This window comes from Salmo salar, chromosome 07 (genome assembly GCF_965601325.2).
Source record: "Salmo salar chromosome 07, fSalSal1, whole genome shotgun sequence".
Classification (NCBI taxonomy): domain Eukaryota; kingdom Metazoa; phylum Chordata; class Actinopteri; order Salmoniformes; family Salmonidae; genus Salmo; species Salmo salar.
Window position 1 is genome coordinate 32,782,268 of NC_138297.1, and position 18,828 is coordinate 32,801,095.

Consider the following 18,828-nt stretch of genomic DNA (forward strand, 5'->3'; position numbering starts at 1 on the left):
TTCCTAGCAACTTTCAAGCGAGGAAAAGTCAGTAAGGAAAAGCGAGAAGAAGAAGAAGATAGCGTTTGAATGAAAGTGTGGGGTATGAGAAAGAGAGAGAAAGAGAAAGAGAGAGAAAGTGTGGGGTGTGTATCTCACCGTCAGAGTCGATACTATTGAGGGTTGTGGGAGGGATGATTGACACCCGACATTGACCCAGAGGACACGCCTTTCCCATCTGCTCCTTACAGCTGCTGTGCACCTGTACACACACACACACACACACACACACACACACACACACACACACACACACACACACACACACACACACACACACACACACACACACACACACACACACACACACACACACACACAAACACACACACCATGAATCAGGGCTGGCATTTAGAATGTTAGAAAGGTGACAATTTCATCCAATGACCTTTTAGATCTAACACTTTCCCAGAATCCTGTAGCATCACTTTGGACACCACAGCTTATGATGGAGTGTGTGATGTTTTTTTGGCTTGAAGAGTGATGTTCAGATACTGTGTGTGTGTGTGTGTGTGTGTGTGTGTGTGTATGTGTGTGTGTGTGTGTGTGTGTGTGTGTGTGTGTGTGTGTGTGTGTGTGTGTGTGTGTGTGTGTGTGTGTGTGTGTGTGTGTGTGTGTGTGTGTGTGTGTGTGTGTGTACGCGCGTATAGACTCACAATAGCCTTGCACCATAGACATCTCCAGTCCTGCAGTCTCCTGACACTGCCACAGTTCCTGTCACACACCATACACTTTGCACTGACTGGTAGGTTCCCCTCTAACCACTGATGAGGCATGGAGACCTGTGAACACGCACATATCGAATATGTACACATGTAAGATATCTTTTACTTGTTATTCCTTTTTTAAAGCCTTACTGTATGACAGTCACACTTCTTTCATATTATTCCATATTCATTAGAAATGTGAGTGAAATACTGACAGGAAAGGTAGGAGGACAGGGAGAGAGTATGTACTAGAATAGCAGTGGATATGATTCGAACCCCCACGCTTGCACTGATAACATATTGTGGAGGCAGCGGCTTAGACCGGCTAGGTTGTTTCACTTGATCAGTGTTTAAATAAGCATGAGACGATGCTGCTAATTCAATGAAAAAAACATTTCGGTGTAAAGAGACTTTGTGTTACCCACCCCTTCGTTGTTCTCCATGATGTCATTTCCTATGGAGGCCAGCGTGGTCCATTTACAGGTGTTGGTGGAGCGCACTGCACATCGCTTATGGGCTTTGAATTTACACACTGGGGGAGGGAGAGAGAATGAGGCAAAGAGAGAGAGAGAGAGAGAGAGAGAGAGAGAGAGAGAGAGAGAGAGAGAGAGTGTTTGTGTAGAAACCAAAAAACTAATTTGAACCTGTTTCATTGCTTTGAATTAAAGCTGTGGATGTAAAGTTGCATGAATGAAAATAGTGTGCTTGAGGGTATGTGTGTGTTAATTCACAGGACAGTCCGTGGGAGGTGAGTCCGGAGAGGGCCTCTCTACAGACATGACAGAAGGTGGTGTGTGTGTCTGTGTGTGTGTGTACCTTCGCAGGACAGTCCATGGGAGGTGACTCCGGAGATGGCCTCTCTACAGACATGACAGAAGGTGGTGTGTGTGTCTGTGTGTGTGTGTACCTTCACAGGACAGTCCATGGGAGGTGACTCCGGAGAGGGCCTCTCTACACACATTACAGAAGGTGGGTCTGGCGTGGGAGCAGGCGTACCAGTTATGCATCCCAGAAAAATGTTCCATATTGAATAGACTGGCCTGCAGAGAGAGATGGAGGGAGAAGAGATGGGGGGAGGGAGAGAGAGAGAGGGGGGGAGGGAGGGAGAGGAGAGAGAGAAGAATATGCTCCTTTTACGCAAATCCACTTACAAGGAGTAAGTACATTTTTAAGAATGTGTGATAATCCTTGTAGGAATTGAAACGACAACCATGCTCTTACCAACTAAACCACACAGGACTACAAGAAGGAAGCACGATAGGGGGGAGAGAGAGAAATACTGCTTTCACATAGGATTTACGGTATTTTGCCTGTAAAAGAAATTGGGCAATGTTTATATGACCCCCTTACAGACAGGTCCATTTATACCATATTCTTGCCTGCATACGCCTTTTATACCTCCCGTGCAAATGCCGGCATGACGTGATGAGTGGTAGTAGTGATGTGCAGATGTGGGCGGGCATCTATTTTATTACATCCAGTGAATATACACCGTCAAAAATAAATACATTTTGAATTCGTTTAGGCAGGTCCTAAGAAACATTATAAGACTAATACAATTTATTTTCAAAACAATAGAATGGCATATTTCGAGTTTTGTTATGTTACATCCAAATGAATGAAATCAGAGGTTCGTTATTTTGTTCATTAAAACAGACAAGACACACCTGCCCCGATCACAGTTAACACACACTCAACACCCCGTTCACGAGAATGGTTTGTTTCTACAGACATGCAGATAGACAGGCATCGAGGCATTCAGTTACTGTTTGATTGAACGTTAGAATGGGCAAAACGAGTGACCTAAGCGACTCTGAGCGTGGTATGATTGTCGGTGCCAGGCACGCTGGTTACAGTATCTCAGAAACGGCCGGCCTCCTGAGCTTTTCACACACGACAGTATCTAGGGTTTACCGAGAATGGTGCGACAAACAAAAAACATCCAGTCGACGGCAGTCCTGTGGGCGAAAACAGCTCGTTGATGAGAGAGGTCGAAGGAGAATGGCAAGAATCGTGCAAGCTAACAGGTGGGCCACAAACAGCAAATAACGGTGCAGTACAACAGTGGTGCGCAGAATGGTACATCGGAGCGCATAACTTGTCGGTTCTTATCACGGATGGGCTATTGCAGCAGACGACCACACCGGGTTCCACTCTTATCAGCTAAAAACAAGAAGAAGTGGCACCAGTGGGCACACGATCACCAACACTGGACAAATGAGGAGTGGAAAAACATTGCCTGGTCCAACAAATCCCGGGTCCTGCTGCATCATGATGATGGCAGAGTCAGGATTTGGTGTAAGCAGCATGAGTACATGGCCTACCTGGTGTCAATGGTACAAGCTGGTGGTGGTGGTGTAATGGTGTGGGGAATGCAACGTTTGAACGCCACAGCCTATCTGAACATAGAATCCATACTCCGAAGAATTCAGGTTGTTCTTGAGGTAAAGGGGGTTACGACCCTGTACTAGATGGGTGTACATAATAAACTGGCCACTGAGTGTATATTTTGTAGTATGAATATAATGGAATATAACAGAATAAAATACAAATAGTATTTTTCCCACACAACTTGTGTCATGGGAACGTGTGGATCCGCTGTCATATAAAGAAGTGAAATTCTGAAACAGAGCCCAAGCCCATGCAAAAAAGCATGTCCATGTTTCATCTCTTTCTTACACTCACTTCACTTTGTTAGGGAGCAGGTGTAGGGTCTTACATTGAGAGTATCTTCATCATGATAGTGACTGAAAATAATAGAAATCCTATTTTCAAAAGCATTTGTGAGTCTTGTGTTCATATTTCACAACCTCTGCAGGCTTTTAGAGCAAAATAATAGGCCTACACTTGCTAAATGTCTCTGATCAGTGATAGATGAGCAAATGAATAGATGAGCTATACCAACTCCACTTAAACTACATGACCAAAAGTATGTGGACACCTGCTCTTCGAACGTCTCATTCCAAAATCATGGGCATTAATATGGAGTTGGTACCTCTTTTGCTGCTATAACAGCCTCCACTTTTCTGGGAAGGCTTTCCACTAGATGTTGGAACGTTGCTGCGAGGACTTGCTTCCATTCAGCCACAACAGCATTTGTGAGGTCGGGCACTGATGTTGGGCGATTAGGCCTGGCTCGCAGTCGGCGTTCCAATTCATCCCAAAGGTGTTTGAAGGGGTTGAGGGCTCTGTGCAGGCCAGTCAAGTTCTTCCACACCGATCTTGGCAAACCATTTCTGTATGGACCTTGCTTTGTGAATGGGGACATTGCCATGCTGAAACAGGAAAGGGCCTTCCCCAAACTGTTGCCACAAAGTTGGAAGCACAGAATCGTCTAGAATGTCATTGTATGGTTTAGCGTTAAGATTTTCCTTCACTGGACATAGCCCGAACCATGAAAAACAGCCCCAGACCATTATTCCTCCTCCACCAAACTTTACAGTTGGCACTATGCAGTCAGGCAGGTAGCGTTCTCCTGGCATCTGCCAAACCCAGATTCGTCCATTACCAGCCAGATGGTGAAGCGTGATTCATCGCTCCAGAGAATGCATAAGAGTACAATGGCGGCGAGGTTTACACCACGCTAGGCATTGCGCATGGTGACTTTAGGCTTGTGTGCAGCTGCTCGGCCATGGAAACTCATTTCATGAAGCTCCCGACAAACTATTATGTTGCTGACGTTGCTTCCAGAGGCAGTTTGGAACTCGGTAGTGAGTGTTGCAACCAAGGGCATGCGATTTTTTACTCCCTACGCGCTTCATTACTCTGCGTCCCATTCTGTGAGCTTGTGTGGCCTACCACTTCGCAGCTGAGCCGTTGTTGCTCCTAGACGTTTCCACTACACAACTACAGCACTTACAGTTGACCGGGGCAGTTCTAGTTCTAGGTGTTCAGTAAGGCCATTCTACTGCCAATGTCTGTCTATGGAGATTGTATGGCGTGTTCTCGATTATATACACCTGTCAGCAACGGGTGTGGCTGAAATAGCCGAATCCACTAAATTGAAGGGGTGTCCACATACTTTTGTATATATAGTGTATTTACCCAGCCAGAGAATTAACCAATTATACCGATGGATATTCAGTGAAACAAAAATCACATTGATTGATTAAGACAAGTCACAGGCTTTTGGTTGGGAGGAGGCCTAGGCTACTAGGTGACTGCGAGTGAAGAGCAAAATAATCCACTTGTTAAGCTACATAACATGCTGGCAAAATGTTGTGATCAGTGAAAATAAATGAGCCAACTAAACAAGATGATCATGAGCAGCACTCACCTCAACTTCGCTAACATTTCCAGAGCCTAATTGTAGCCTAACCAATATCCAAACGGAGATTCAGTGAAAAGAAAAATCTGACATTGATTCATTTATCAAGATGAGTCCCTATAATTGTCTCAAAGCAACGTGAAACGGTGCTGAGATAATTGAACATAGGCGGGTAAGCTATTGCTTCAAATGTATTATAACAATTGGGGTGACTTTGGGAGTTTCAATAAGCAACAATTTGATACCTTCAATTGCATTAGCCTACTTTATTACAATATTTATTACCACAGTAATTCTTTATGGACCCATCCAGTTGTGGTTAAGAAAACAGTGCATGTGGTGGGCTATGAGAAGAGATGGGTGAAATGACATGCCTCATAAAGTTTAGAACTGGCAGGAGGATAGTAGTAACGGGCGCTGCCTAGCAACCATCAAGAGCTTAAGAGCGTAGTGCATACCTATGCCGTCTCAGCATTACGGTTTCATTTCATACTAAGCTGTAGGCAGAACATTACCGCAATCATGACTAGGTCAGTTGGCGGAAATAAAAGCAGAGGCCTTGTCCCGGCAATACCTTTCATTTATATTGAAAAGTCTGCAAAACGTTGGTGGGAGGCTAAAGTTGGCGGAAAAACGTATTGGTTTGAAATGTGTAAAAGAGGTAGAGAGTTTTCACTTTACTGTATGAAAGCAAATACAACACAGATGCATAACTTTGTACCAATGGTACGAAATGGCTGAATGCTAAATGCTACCAATTTAGTTGATGAGAAGTACCCACTGCTACCACTAAATGTATTCGAAATGAACAGGTAAATACCAGAAACAGGACTGTAGAATAAAACAAAAGCATAGTCAAAAGCAAAAGGGTGAGAATGAATGAACGAATGGAAGGATTAAAAGATAAAAGCTTGAGGGGATGGAGGGATGAGAGGACTAGTGTTTACCTCGTACGTTTCCCATTTCTGTACAGACTTCAGAGCACCGATCCAATCCTCCATCTCCTTCCTGCTCTCAGCACACAGCATCAACTTCCTGAATGGAGTGATCACCTGGAGAGAGGGGGGGTGGAGAGAGAGAGACAGGGAGAGGAAGAGAGAGAGATAGGGAGGGAGGGACAGGCTGTATAAGAATACATAGTACTGTAGATTTACAAAGACTTACACAGTCCTACAGTTTTGCAGTGAAGAGTGTAATAAAATTGGAAATGTGTAGTCATGGTGGTCATTATGGTTACTGTGTAGCTGTAGTCATGGTTACGGTAGAGGTAGTGTGTCATCATGGTTACCGTGAAGCTGTTGTTGATGTTCTTGGTACTGGTCTCGGCCACGCTGGCGTCTGATAGGTCCACCTCGTCAAATATCAGAGACTGATGGACAACAAGCAAAAAAAATTGACCGAGTTAAACACAACCATAAACAAAACAGACAGCATCTAATCATCCTCTATGAATGAAAAAAAGTCTTAAATGCCCATTGCAGTCAAAAACGGTGTTTTATATATATTTCCACACTATGAGGTTGGAATAATACTGGGGAATTGTGACAATTATGATTATGCCCCTTTAGTGTAAGAGCTGTTTGAAAAGATTGCCTGAAATTTCAGCCTGTTTTGGTGGGATGGAGTTGTGGTCTGCCTGGTGACATCACCAGGTGGTAAATTAGTTAATAGACCAATAAGAAAGAGAATCCAAACCTCTCAGCCAATAACAACTAGTTTTCAGTTTTGCCCTCCCCACTCAGACCACTTCCAGACAGTCCTAACAAAATTTTAGCTTGAGAAATCTCTCTTTGCTAAGAAGCAATTTTTGTTTATTTTGGACCATTTTGCTTGAAGCAAATATCAGTAAAGTATTTAATTGTTACTCAGAAATGATTTGAACCTTTAACTACACCCACATACTTAATCATGTGAAAAAAGTGACAGCTTGCACATCCAAGAGATTTCTGGGCCCGGTCAAAAAATAATAATAATTGGAGTAATAAACCTATACACAGTTACCTTGGAGTCTTTGGCATAGTAAAGTGTCCGGCCTCTCAGTTTGAAGTACCTCCTCTTCCATCTCTGGAAAGAACTGGTCTGTTTCAATAGGATCCCTTCCTTTACACTTTTCTATGGAGAAGACAGAGAGAGAGAGAGGGGCTTGAGATAGGGCACGGAGGGATGGGATGTTGGGTGGAGTGTTTTGTGTGTGTGTGTGTGTGTGTGTGTGTGTGTGTGTGGGGGGGGGGGGGGGTAGAGAGAGAGGATGTGTGTGTGTGTGTGCTTCATGATGTCTATGTGTGTGGGTGAGATTATGTAATGCAAGATATAATCAAGACGCATAACTATTCAAATCATTTCATTCAGTTTCATTGGCTCCAAATGCCGGGAAAGTTTCCAAGATATATTTAGGGAAACACATTGGCATGCATGATGCCCTTTGTCACCTAGCAACATTCCAGCACAAGTCGATATGGCAACAACTTACAGACAACTTCCTCATACAGTACCAGTAAAAAGTTTGGACACACCTACTCATTCAAGTGTTTTTCTTTATTTGAACTATTTTCTACATTGTAGAGTAATAGTGAAGCCATCAACACTATGAAATAACACATATGGAATCATGTAGTAATCGAAAAAGTGTTAAATATATCAAAATATAGTTTAGATTTTAGATTCTTCAAAGTAGCCACCCTTTGCCTTGATGACATCTTTGCACACTCTTGGCATTCTCTCAACCAGCTTCATCTGGAATGCTTTTCCAACAGTCTTGAAGGAAGTTTCCACATATGCTGAGCACCTGTTGGCGGCTTTTCCTTTACTCTGTGGTCCAACTCATCCCAAACCATCTCAATTGGGTTGAGGTCGGATGATTGTGGAGACCAGATCATTTGATGCAGCACTCCATCACACTCCTTCTTGGTCAAATAGCCCTTACACAGCCTGGAGGTGTGTGGGTCATTGTCCTGTTGAAAAACAAATGATAGTCCCACTAAGCGCAAACCAGATGGGATGGCGTATGGCTGCAGAATGCTGTGGTAGCCATGCTGGTTAAGTGTGCCTTGAATTCTAAATAAATCACAGACAGTGTCACCAGCAAAGCACCCCCACACATCACACCTCCTCCTCCATGCTTCACGTTGGGAACCACACATGCGGAGATCATCCGTTCACCTACTCTGCGTCTCACAAAGACACGGCGGTTGAAACCAAAAATCTCAAATTTTAACTCATCAGAACAAAGACAAATTTCCACCGGTCTAACGTACATTGCTCGTGTTTCTTGGTTTTCATGAAGCATTTATTTGGGCTGCAATTTCTGTGGCTGGTAACTCTAAGGAACGTATCCTCTGCAGCAGAGGTAACTCTGTGGCGGTCCTCATGAGTTTCATCATAGCGCTTGTTGGTTTTTGCGACTGCACAAAGTTCTTTCAATTTTCAAGATTGACTGACTTAAAGTAATAATGGACTGTCATTTCTCTTTGCTTATTTGAGCTGTTCTTGCGATAATATTGACTTGGTCTTTTACCAAATAGGGCAATCTTCTGTATACCACCCCTACCTTGTCACAACACAACTGATTGGCTCAAACGCATTAAGAAGGAAAGAAATTCCACAAATGAACTTTTAACAAGGCACACCTGTTAATTGAAATGCATTCAAGGTGACTACCTCATGAAGTTGGTTGAGAGAACGCCAAGAGTGTGCAAAGCTGTCATCAAGGCATTAAGGCAACTATGTTATTTCATAGTTTTGATGTCTTCACTATTATTCTACAATGTAGAAAATAGTAAAATAAAGAAAAACCCTTGAAAGAGTAGGTGTGTTCAGATTTTTGACTGGTACTGTACATGATTTCATCTTTGTCTAAGAATGCTACACGTGACATAAAAATAGAATAGGGTAAGGCAAGCTATGTATTTTGACATGCCTTAAAAGGGCAGAAACGAGATATAAGTGAAAGTACGTACACCGAGTATACCAAACATTACAAACACATTAGGAACACCCCCCCCCCCCCCCCTTTTTGGCCTCATAACAGACACAATTCATTGGGGCATGTACTCTACAAGGTGTCGAAAGCGATCTACAGGGATGTTGGCCCATGTTGCCTCCAACGCTTCCCACAAGTGTGTCAAGTTGGCTGGATGTCCTTTGGGTGGTGGACCATTCTTGATACACATGGGAAACTGTTGAGCGTGAAAAACACAGCAGCGTCGGAGTTCTTGACACAAACTGGTGCGCCTGGCACCTACTACCATACCCTGTTCAAAGGCACTTAAATATTTTGTCTTGCCCATTCACCCTCTGAATGACACACATACCCAATCCACGTCTCAATTGTCCCCTAGACTTAAAAATCTTTCTTTAACCTGTATCCTCCCCATCATCTACACTAACTGAAGTGGATTTAACCAGTGACATCAATAAGGAATCATAGCGTTCACCTGGATTCACCTGGTCAGTCTACAGTACGTCATGGAAAGAGCAGGTGTTCTTAATGTTTTGTACACTCAGTGTATATGCAGACTAAGACAGAGAGAGAGAGAAAGGGAGAGAGAGGGAGAGACAGAGAGAGACATCAGTGACAGGTTTAACAGTGGCATGCTGCCCTGTGTGTCAGCGCCACCCCTAAATATGTCCTGAGGGAGACAGGCACGAAGACATGTGCGTCCCCCCCACAGCGAATCACTATGGGTGAACACACACAAACTGACAGGTTTGACAGCGCATGTGTGAGAGTGTGGTGTGTTTGACTATCCTGGTGGACAAGGTGAAAATGGCCCCATATGTTTCACAGGGCTGTTCACACCTTCACTGTGTGTGTGTGTGTGTGTGTGTGTGTGTGTGTGTGTGTGTGTGTGTGTGTGTGTGTGTGTGTGTGTGTGTGTGTGTGTGTTCAAAGCTGGGCACTGCTCAAGGGACTCTGCTGGGTGGTAAGTGTAGATACGTCAGACACGTCAGAATTTGCATAGCAGATTGGACCTTTTAACTGTCATAACTCAGCTATCTATCCTGGCAAACAGACACACAAATACTCACACACACGTCTAAAGACTGTCTCTGATGTCATGAAAGCTCTCATTTCCTCTCTTTTCCTTGCCATTTTCCCAATTCATTAAAGGGGAATGGTAACAACAGGCTTTAGAACACCTGCTAACTGGAACTGTGAATCGTGGTTGGAACCAAAAATCTCAAATTTAGACTCATCAGACCAAAGGACAGATTTCCACCAGTCTAATGTCCATTGCTTGTGTTACTTTGCCCAAGCAAGTCTCTTCTTCTTATTGGTGTCCTTTAGTAGTGGTTTCTTTGCAGCAATTAGACCATGAAGGTCTGATTCACACGGTCTCCTCTGAACAGTTGATGTTGAGATGTTTCTGTTAATTTATGGTTTTTGCGACTGCACTGGAAGAAACTTTCAAAGTTCTTGATATTTTCCGGATTGACTGATGGCTCATGTACATTAGCACACAGTAAATTGCTGTGTGCCGCTTAGGCCGCCCAGAGTGGCTTGCTTGTGGGCGTGCAGGCAGCATATGGCAGCATATAGCAGCACGTTCGATTGTGCGTCAAGAATTAAGCATTGCAAGTTTATATGAAGGTCTGGTTATTAAATGGGTAAATAGTTCAATCCATTCTCCATTTCATGAATTTATTAACATGTAAATAGTAATATGTTCTAAAACGCTCTGATGACAAACAAACTTTGCTGCCATGTTTCCAACTGTCCACATGGCTGGGAGAACTTATTCAAGTAAGTAGACACATTTCGAAAATGTTAAAAAAAACGATGTATTATTATTAGCTGACTAGCTACAGTGCAGGCTAACTCAAATTAGCTGCTAACGTAGCTAGCTAGCTATCTAGCCAACGTTAAATACTGTATAGATAGCTAGCTAAGTTAATTAAATATCACCAGCTACTTAACTTCATATTAGCTAGCTATCTTGATGTATTTATCACTGTAAAAAACTAACTCCAAATGCATTTGTAGGTAGCTAGCTAACAGCCACGGATGAGGGTGAAAGGATAACAGCCCCAACTGTAAAAGTGAGAGAGTAGGCTAATCTGGAATTGAAAGGTACTTTTGTGTAGTTCCAGTCCTTAGAAGTGAGAACGGAGATAATAGTAATGTAATATTCAGTGCGGTCTAACTTGAGTATAATGAAGTCTGTTTCTTGTGAGGTTTTCTATCCTCAGATACAGAGAGCTGAAAGCCTGTCTGCAGATGAAGAGGTCCCAATGAAGAACAGTGGTTCTCAGTCCTCGGGACTCAAAGGGGTGAACATTTTTGTTTTTGCCTTAGCACTACACAGCTGATTGAAACGATCAACTCATCATCAAGCTTCAAGTGGTATTTATGTATTAATTTATGATGCTATACTTGATATGATCCTGCTATTGTCACATGCTAAAAATGCACATGTGTGTGCACATGCATCTATCTATCCAATGTTATCATGATTTGTTATCAGGGATATTATACTTTAGTAATCCACAATGACCTGGTGATGAACAATTCTAATAATGACATTATCTTCCATATTCCTACAGATACCTTGTAACTGGAGATTCCTTCAAAACGATTGCCTACAGTTACCGTGTAGGGCACTGCAAGGTTGTTTGACCAGGGCCATCTGGGTTGCCTCCTGGGGGAATTCAGGCGTGTGAAGGCTACCTGTGTCCTGCGTAACTTCATGAGGATGGACACGAGGACCAACTTGCCGCCGTGTGCCAGAGGAGAAGTCTGCTGCTCTGCGGGATGTTTCAAGGATGGGGTCCAACAACGCAGCAAGAGAGGCAATCCGTGTGCGGGAGATCTTCACCTCCGACTTCTTCAAGGAGGGTGCTGTTCCCTGGCAACTCCATAGACTACACTATGCACAACCAAAGGCTCTTTTAAGAGCCATCCACATTGCAATAAGAGTATTCTTCCATTTACCTAGCTATGTCAACTGCAGTTATTCAATTCCCAGTTTCTCTGCTTTTGATTTCTACTTCTCAGGTGAGGGGGCTGTTAAGGTAAGAGTGTGATGTCTGTAAAAAAACAAAACAGGCTATTTTAAGCCACCCCTATTGAAAAAATGTAGAACAATTGTAGTCCTTATAACCCACACCTACACACTCGTGAATCAATCTGATTGATGGATTGTGTTGTTCAGTAAGCAGGCTCAGGTGTATAACTGTAGCTCCTTCCACCTTCAAAGAATAGGCAAGAGGGAGAGAGAGGCATGAAGAACACAAAGACACTTCATTATTTCTATAACTACACTATAGTGTTGGTGCATGTTTTTCAGCATAAAGTACTCTGCAACCACTTAGTGTGGACACCAGGTGAGGCCACACACACAGATTCCTGTTGAGTACTGTCTCTTTAACTACCTTATTTTCTCAATAACAGTCTCTCTCCTTCACTTCATCCCTCTCTTCCCTTTTCTCTAAAATCCTCTACGTTATATCAGCTGTGTTGGTGAACCCCTCCCGCATCTGAACTGCCTACATAGGGGGCACAGCAAGATCAGAGGTGAGAGGTCACTTGGTCAGGTCAACAGGAAGCATTATTAAAGAGATGCTTTACTTTGAAATACAGATAGAGATGTAGTAGTCCCAGAGTTAATGATCCAAGGTCCGTTTTGCATTTCGCCTCCTGATGATTATGATGACTGACAGTGTTAGAATAAAAAAAAAACACAAGGCTTAAAGATGCTATCTCTCTCTCTCTCCATCTGTTTCTCGTCTGCAGGTATGTTTTGATGTGAGAGAGGATGCCAACCCCCAGTCCAGTCATCGCCACTCACCCGCTCTTAAGATAACCTTCGGGCCGACTGGGAGCCAAAGGCTGGTTAGGAGACACCACTAGAGACACTATTATTTAATTGTGATAAACTGAGAGAATGTTAGGGTAGCACTGTGATTCATTAATCATATTCTGTCTTCCCTGCTCCTCTGTTCTTACCTCTTTCCCTTTCTGTCTTTTAAACCTCTCTCACCACCTCCTATTTCTTCCTCTGCTTTTATAATGCACACCAGATGTGCATTGAAGTACAGATTGAACTTGTATTTATAATATAATATTACAATTAAAATATTTATATTGCATGTATTATGTATTTATAACACTTGGAAAATGTACTTCTTTCAATACATCGTTTCACATTCTCTACTGGTTGAAATTAAGTCTCATTTGATGAAATACTACACCTGTCCTGTGTTTATCAGATCAATGCAGATTAAGGAAATTGGCTATTAAATAAAGTTAAATGAAGGTTAAATATAAATAAAATATTGAGATGAACCGGTTTTAGAGTATTTACATGATGCATAGGAAGTGTAGTGTACAGTTTTTTAAATTATATTTCTGTATATATGAATTACAAATCAGCCTTAAACTAGTTAAATAATGTCTCTAGTCTATTGCATAGTAACCATTGATGTCCCAGGAGCAGGAGTGGTAAACACTGTTGAAGTGTATAATTGTAATAAATACGTGCAGACACAGCATCACTGAAAGACTGGAATTTGAAACTCCTGGTATTGGATATGACTGAAAAAGGTTATTAAAGGTTATTAAACAGAGGTGCCTAGTTATTCTTCTTTTGTTGATATCAGGTAACGTGCAACCTAACCCTGGCCCTGATATGCAATGTCTCCAAACTCCCGCTGATTTTAAATCAAGATCTGGTTTTGGTATTTTTAATTTAAATGTACGCAGCAGCCTGTTGTCAAAAATTGATGAGGTTAGGATTTGGGCTAAATCAACTGATGCTGATGGAATTGTGTTTTCTGAAACCTGGCTCAGCAAGTCTGTTTTTGATAAGGATATTTGTATAAGTGGTTACAATGTTTATCGCACTGATCGAGTTAAGAAAGGTGGGGGTGTGGCTATATATGTAAAAACTAAATTCCCTGTAAGTGTGGCAAAGTCTGAAACTATTTGTAAACAGTTGGAATTTCTTGCTTTGAATATTAAGGTTTCAAAGGGTCTCTCTATAACTGTGATTGGGTGTTATAGTCCCCCCTCTGCTCTCGGTGATGCATTTTCTTCTCTGATTAACCTTATGTCTAAACTTCTTTACAGTGACATTATCTTGATTGGTGATCTCAAATGGTGTTGGTTAAAGCCGGTGTCTGATGATATAAAAATGTTTTGTAATTCTATGAATCTTACCCAGTTGATTAACTCACCCACTCGCCCAAATCTTAAATGCCCAGAAAAATCTACCCTGATTGATTTGATATTGACAAATGTTCCACATAAATATTCTGCGGTTGGTGTTTTTTGTAAAGATTTAAGTGACCATTGTGCTGTTGTTGCTATTAGAAATACTAAGGTTCCTAAGACAAACCCACGTTTTATTCGTAAGAGAAATTGGAAGTGTTTTAATGAGCAGGCTTTCCTTCATGATTTGCTTTATTTTGACTGGAGCAAGATTGAGCTTATCCCTGATGTGGAAACTGCCTGGAAATTCTTTCATGATGGTTTTTCCCAAATAGTAAACAAACATGCCCCATTCAGCAGGTTCAGGGTTAAAGGGCGGGATAATCCATGGTTTTCTTCTGAGCTGTCTTGTATTATTCATGACCGTAATCTAGCCTGGGCGAAAGCAAGGAAATCATGTTCTGATGCTGATTGGCTTATTTTTAGGCAGTTACGAAACAAGTGTTATTTTCTTCTCAGGAAGGCCAAGTCCGAATATTTTATGTCTGTTACCACTGATAACCTGAATGACCCTAGAAAGTTTTGAAAGGCTATTAAGTCTATGTCTGGTAAAAGTAATGTTAATGAATTACTGTCATGTGTATTGAAGGACTTTGTTGCTGTATATGACAAAACTGAAATGCTGAATTGTTTCAATGAGCACTTTATATCATCTGGTAGGCTGTTTGATTCAGTGTCCTCTGTCTCTGTACAACCTTGTGTGGATGAAACAGTGAGAGCTGGTCAAACTTTTAGCTTTTTGCCATTCTCAGTGCAGGTGGTACAGTGAGGGAAAGAAGTATTTGATCCCCTGCTGATTTTGTACGTTTTCTCACTTACAAAGAAATGATCAGTCTATAATTTTAATGCTAGGTTTATTTGAACAGTGAGAGACAGAATAACAACAAAAAAATCCAGAAAAACGCAAGTCAAAAATGTTATAAAATGATTTGCATTTTAATGAGGGAAATAAGTATTTGACCCCTCTGCAAAACATGACTTAGTACTTGGTGGCAAAACCCTTGTTGGCAATCACAGAGGTCAGACGTTTCTTGTAGTTGGCCACCAGGTTTGCACACATCTCAGGAGGGATTTTGTCCCACTCCTCTTTGCAGATCTTCTCCAAGTCATTAAGGTTTCGAGGCTGACGTTTGGCAACTCGAACCTTCAGGTCCCTCCACAGACTTTCTATGGGATTAAGGCCTGGAGACTGGCTAGGTCACTCCAGGACCTTAATGTGCTTCTTCTTGAGCAACTCCTTTGTTGCCTTGGCCGTGTGTTTTGGGTCATTGTCATGCTGGAATACCCATCCACGACCCATTTTCAATGCCCTGGCTGAGGGAAGGAGGTTTTCACCCAATATTTGAGGGTACATGGCCCGTCCATCGTCCCTTTGATGCGGTGAAGTTGTCCTGTCCCCTTAGCAGAAAAACACCTCCAAAGCATAATGTTTCCACCTCCATGTTTGACGGTGGAGATGGTTTTCTTGGGGTCATAGGCAGCATTCCTCCTCCTCCAAACACGGCGAGTTGAGTTGATGTCAAAGAGCTCCATTTTGGTCTCATCTGACCACAACACTTTCACCAGTTGTCCTCTGAGTCACTCAGATGTTCATTGGCAGACTTCAGACTGCAGGATTTCAGTCCTTCATGGCGTAGTGTGTTACCAATTGTTTTCTTGGTGACTATGGTCCCAGCTGCCTTGAGATCATTGACAAGATCCTCCCATGTAGTTCTGGGCTGATTCCTCACCGTTCTCACGATCATTGCAACTCCACGAGGTGAGATCTTGCATGGAGCCCCAGGCCGAGGGAGATTAACAGTTCTTTTGTGTTTCTTCCATTTGCGAATAATCGCACCAACTGTTGTCACCTTCTCACCAAGCTGGTTGGCGATGGTCTTGTAGCCCATTCCAGCCTTGTGTAGGTCTACAATCTTGTCCCTGACATCCTTGGAGAGCTCTTTGGTCTTGGCCATGGTGGAGAGTTTGGAATCTGATTGATTGATTGCTTCTGTGGACAGGTGTCTTTTTTACAGGTAACAAGCTGCGGTTAGGAGCACTCGCTTTAAGAATGTGCTCCTAATCTCAGCTCGTTACCTGTATAAAAGACACCTGGGAGCCAGAAATCTTTCTGATTGAGAGGGGGTCAAATACTTATTTCCCTCATTAAAATGCAAATCAAGTTATAACATTTCAAACATGCGTTTTTCTGGATATTTTTGTTGTTATTCTGTCTCTCACTGTTCAAATAAACCTACCATTAAAATTATAGACTGATCCTTTCTTTGTCAGTGGGCAAACGTACAAAATCAGCAGGGGATCAAATACTTTTTTCCCCCACTGTACATAAAGCCCTGAAATCCTTAGATCAGAGAAAGCCTGCAGGTCCTGATCTAATGGATCCCTGCTTTTTAAATCTGGCAGCTGATTTCATAGCTGAACCACTTACATATCTGTTCAATCTAACCCGGGAATGTAATGAAATTCCAAAGATCTGGAAATCAGCATTTGTCCTACCACTTTTAAAAGGGGGAGATCCAACTCTTTTAAATAATTATAGGCCAATCTCAAAGCTGTCACCCCTGGTGAAAAAACTTGAAACCCTTGTGAGTGAACAGCTAAAAGAGTTTTTATTACTAACTCTATTTTATCAATGTATCAATCGGGCTCCAGGAAGAAGCATAGCACAATTACAGCAGCCATGAATGTTTTAAATGATATCACTGAAGCACTTGACAAAAAACAGCACTGTGTCTCACTTTTTATTGATCTCTCTAAGGCTTTTGATACAATTGATCATGCTATACTGAGGCAGAGATTGTCGAGTGTAGGTCTTTCGGAGCATGCAGTTGCATGGTTTGCTAACTATCTGTCTGATAGAACTCAGTGCACTCAATTTGATGGGCTCATGTCTGTTAAATTGTCTGTCTGTAATGGTGTGCCCCAAGGCTTTGTACTTGGTCCTCTCTTATTCACTATTTCCATAAATAATTTAGACAAAAATGTCCAAAATGAGCAACTTCATTTTTATGCTGATGATACTGTTATTTACTGTTGTGCCTCATCTCTTACAAAAGCTTTCCAGAACTTGCAAAATGCTTTTTATACTGTTCAACATACCTTGTGTCAATTGAAGCTTATCCTCAATACTGACAAAACTAAACTAATGGTGTTTTCTAAAGCAAGAAATAGACCTCTGAACTTTTCAACGATTATTACCTGTGAGGGCATTGAGATTGAGACTGTAACCGCATCTTGGAATTTTAATTGACGACGGCCTCTCTTTTAAATCGCATATTCAACAAGTTACAAAAAAATTGAAGCTGAAATTGGGATTTTATTTTAGGAATAAGGCCTTTTTTTCTTTTGAAACCAGAAGGAGGCTAGTATCAGCTACATTTATGCCTTTACTAGACTATAGGATGTTTTATATATGAATGATTCCGCTCAGTGTTTGAGATCAATTGACACCCTTTACCATGGCACTTTGAGATTTATTTTTAAACTGCAAAACTCTCACACACCACTGCACTTTGTATACCAGGGTTGGCTGGCCTTCTCTAGTCACTTGTAGGCTCAGTCACTGGTATACTTTTATTTACAAAGCCATTTTGGGTTTACTAACGTTTTATTTGGGCATTTTTATTGTTCAGAAATGTGGTGGGTACTCTCTTCGTTCGCTGGACTTTATCCTGCTAACTGTTCCAAATGTCCGAACTGAATTTGGGAAAAGGTATTTTATGTACTCTGCGCCATCGTCTTGGAACGCCTTACAAAATACTTTTAAACTGGAAGAACTTGTCCCGATTGGTATTTTTAAATCACTGATGAATGATCTTGAGACTGATTCCCTGACATGTCAATGTTTTTAATTTGCTGTTTTTGATTTTGTTATACTCTTGTGAATTCTATGGTTTTTACTAGATTATTTGTAGTTTTTCATGTTGTTTGTCTGTAATTTTTGTAATGACTTGGTGCTGCCTATCTTGGCCAGGACGCTCTTGAAAAAGAGATTTTAAATCTCAATGAGGTTTAATAATAATAATAAAAAAATATTCTACTCAATCCATAGACTGTGTTTGAAGAAGATACAACTGGCTATGATAGCTGAGGTTCATAGCTAGGTTCTGAACTAATATTTATACCAAACGTTTTAGGGTCCATACACAGATCGGCTACATAGCTAGCTACACATCCATAGGCATACAGGTATTTTTATCCTCGACTACACAATAAGCAAGAAAATAGTTAGCTACCTACGTTACTTTAGCTGCATTGCATGATAAATATCAGCAAGGCAAGCGTACAAAATTGTACATTCAATTTGCAGAAAAATCCTTTAGCTAGCTAGATTCATTACATCCACTGTTTCACAAGATGACAGCCTGATTTCCTGGTTTCTCAGGAGTCCCTATAACATTAAACAACCAGAATTACAATTTCATACTCATGTCTCAACACCAATGAAGCTAGCCAGCTAGCTGGGTAATGTTAGTTAGTCAGCTACTGTTGACTAACCCCATTCAGTACAAATGAGCGCAACCGCGGCATTCAAACGAGGCTGCAATGAAAACTAATGGGACTATAGCGACTGTGTTGGCATCAACATCTGGGATGTGAACTACGTT

General features: G+C 41.8%; 1 protein-coding gene across 4 annotated transcripts in view; it reads right to left on the minus strand.

Moving 5' to 3' along the window:
- si:dkey-172j4.3 (diacylglycerol kinase delta) overlaps positions 1-18,828 on the minus strand; it is a 137,824-nt gene that overhangs the window by 45,774 nt on the left and 73,222 nt on the right. For all 4 annotated transcript variants that reach the window (XM_082977556.1, XM_082977557.1, XM_045721860.2 and 1 more), the window contains 7 exons: positions 7,015-7,125; positions 6,302-6,382; positions 5,961-6,065; positions 1,654-1,786; positions 1,172-1,278; positions 696-821; positions 139-241 (listed from right to left, as the gene is read on the minus strand). In XM_082977556.1, coding sequence (XP_082833682.1) covers positions 139-241; positions 696-821; positions 1,172-1,278; positions 1,654-1,786; positions 5,961-6,065; positions 6,302-6,382; positions 7,015-7,125 — 766 coding nt within the window. The remainder of the gene's footprint in view (positions 1-138; positions 242-695; positions 822-1,171; positions 1,279-1,653; positions 1,787-5,960; positions 6,066-6,301; positions 6,383-7,014; positions 7,126-18,828) is intronic.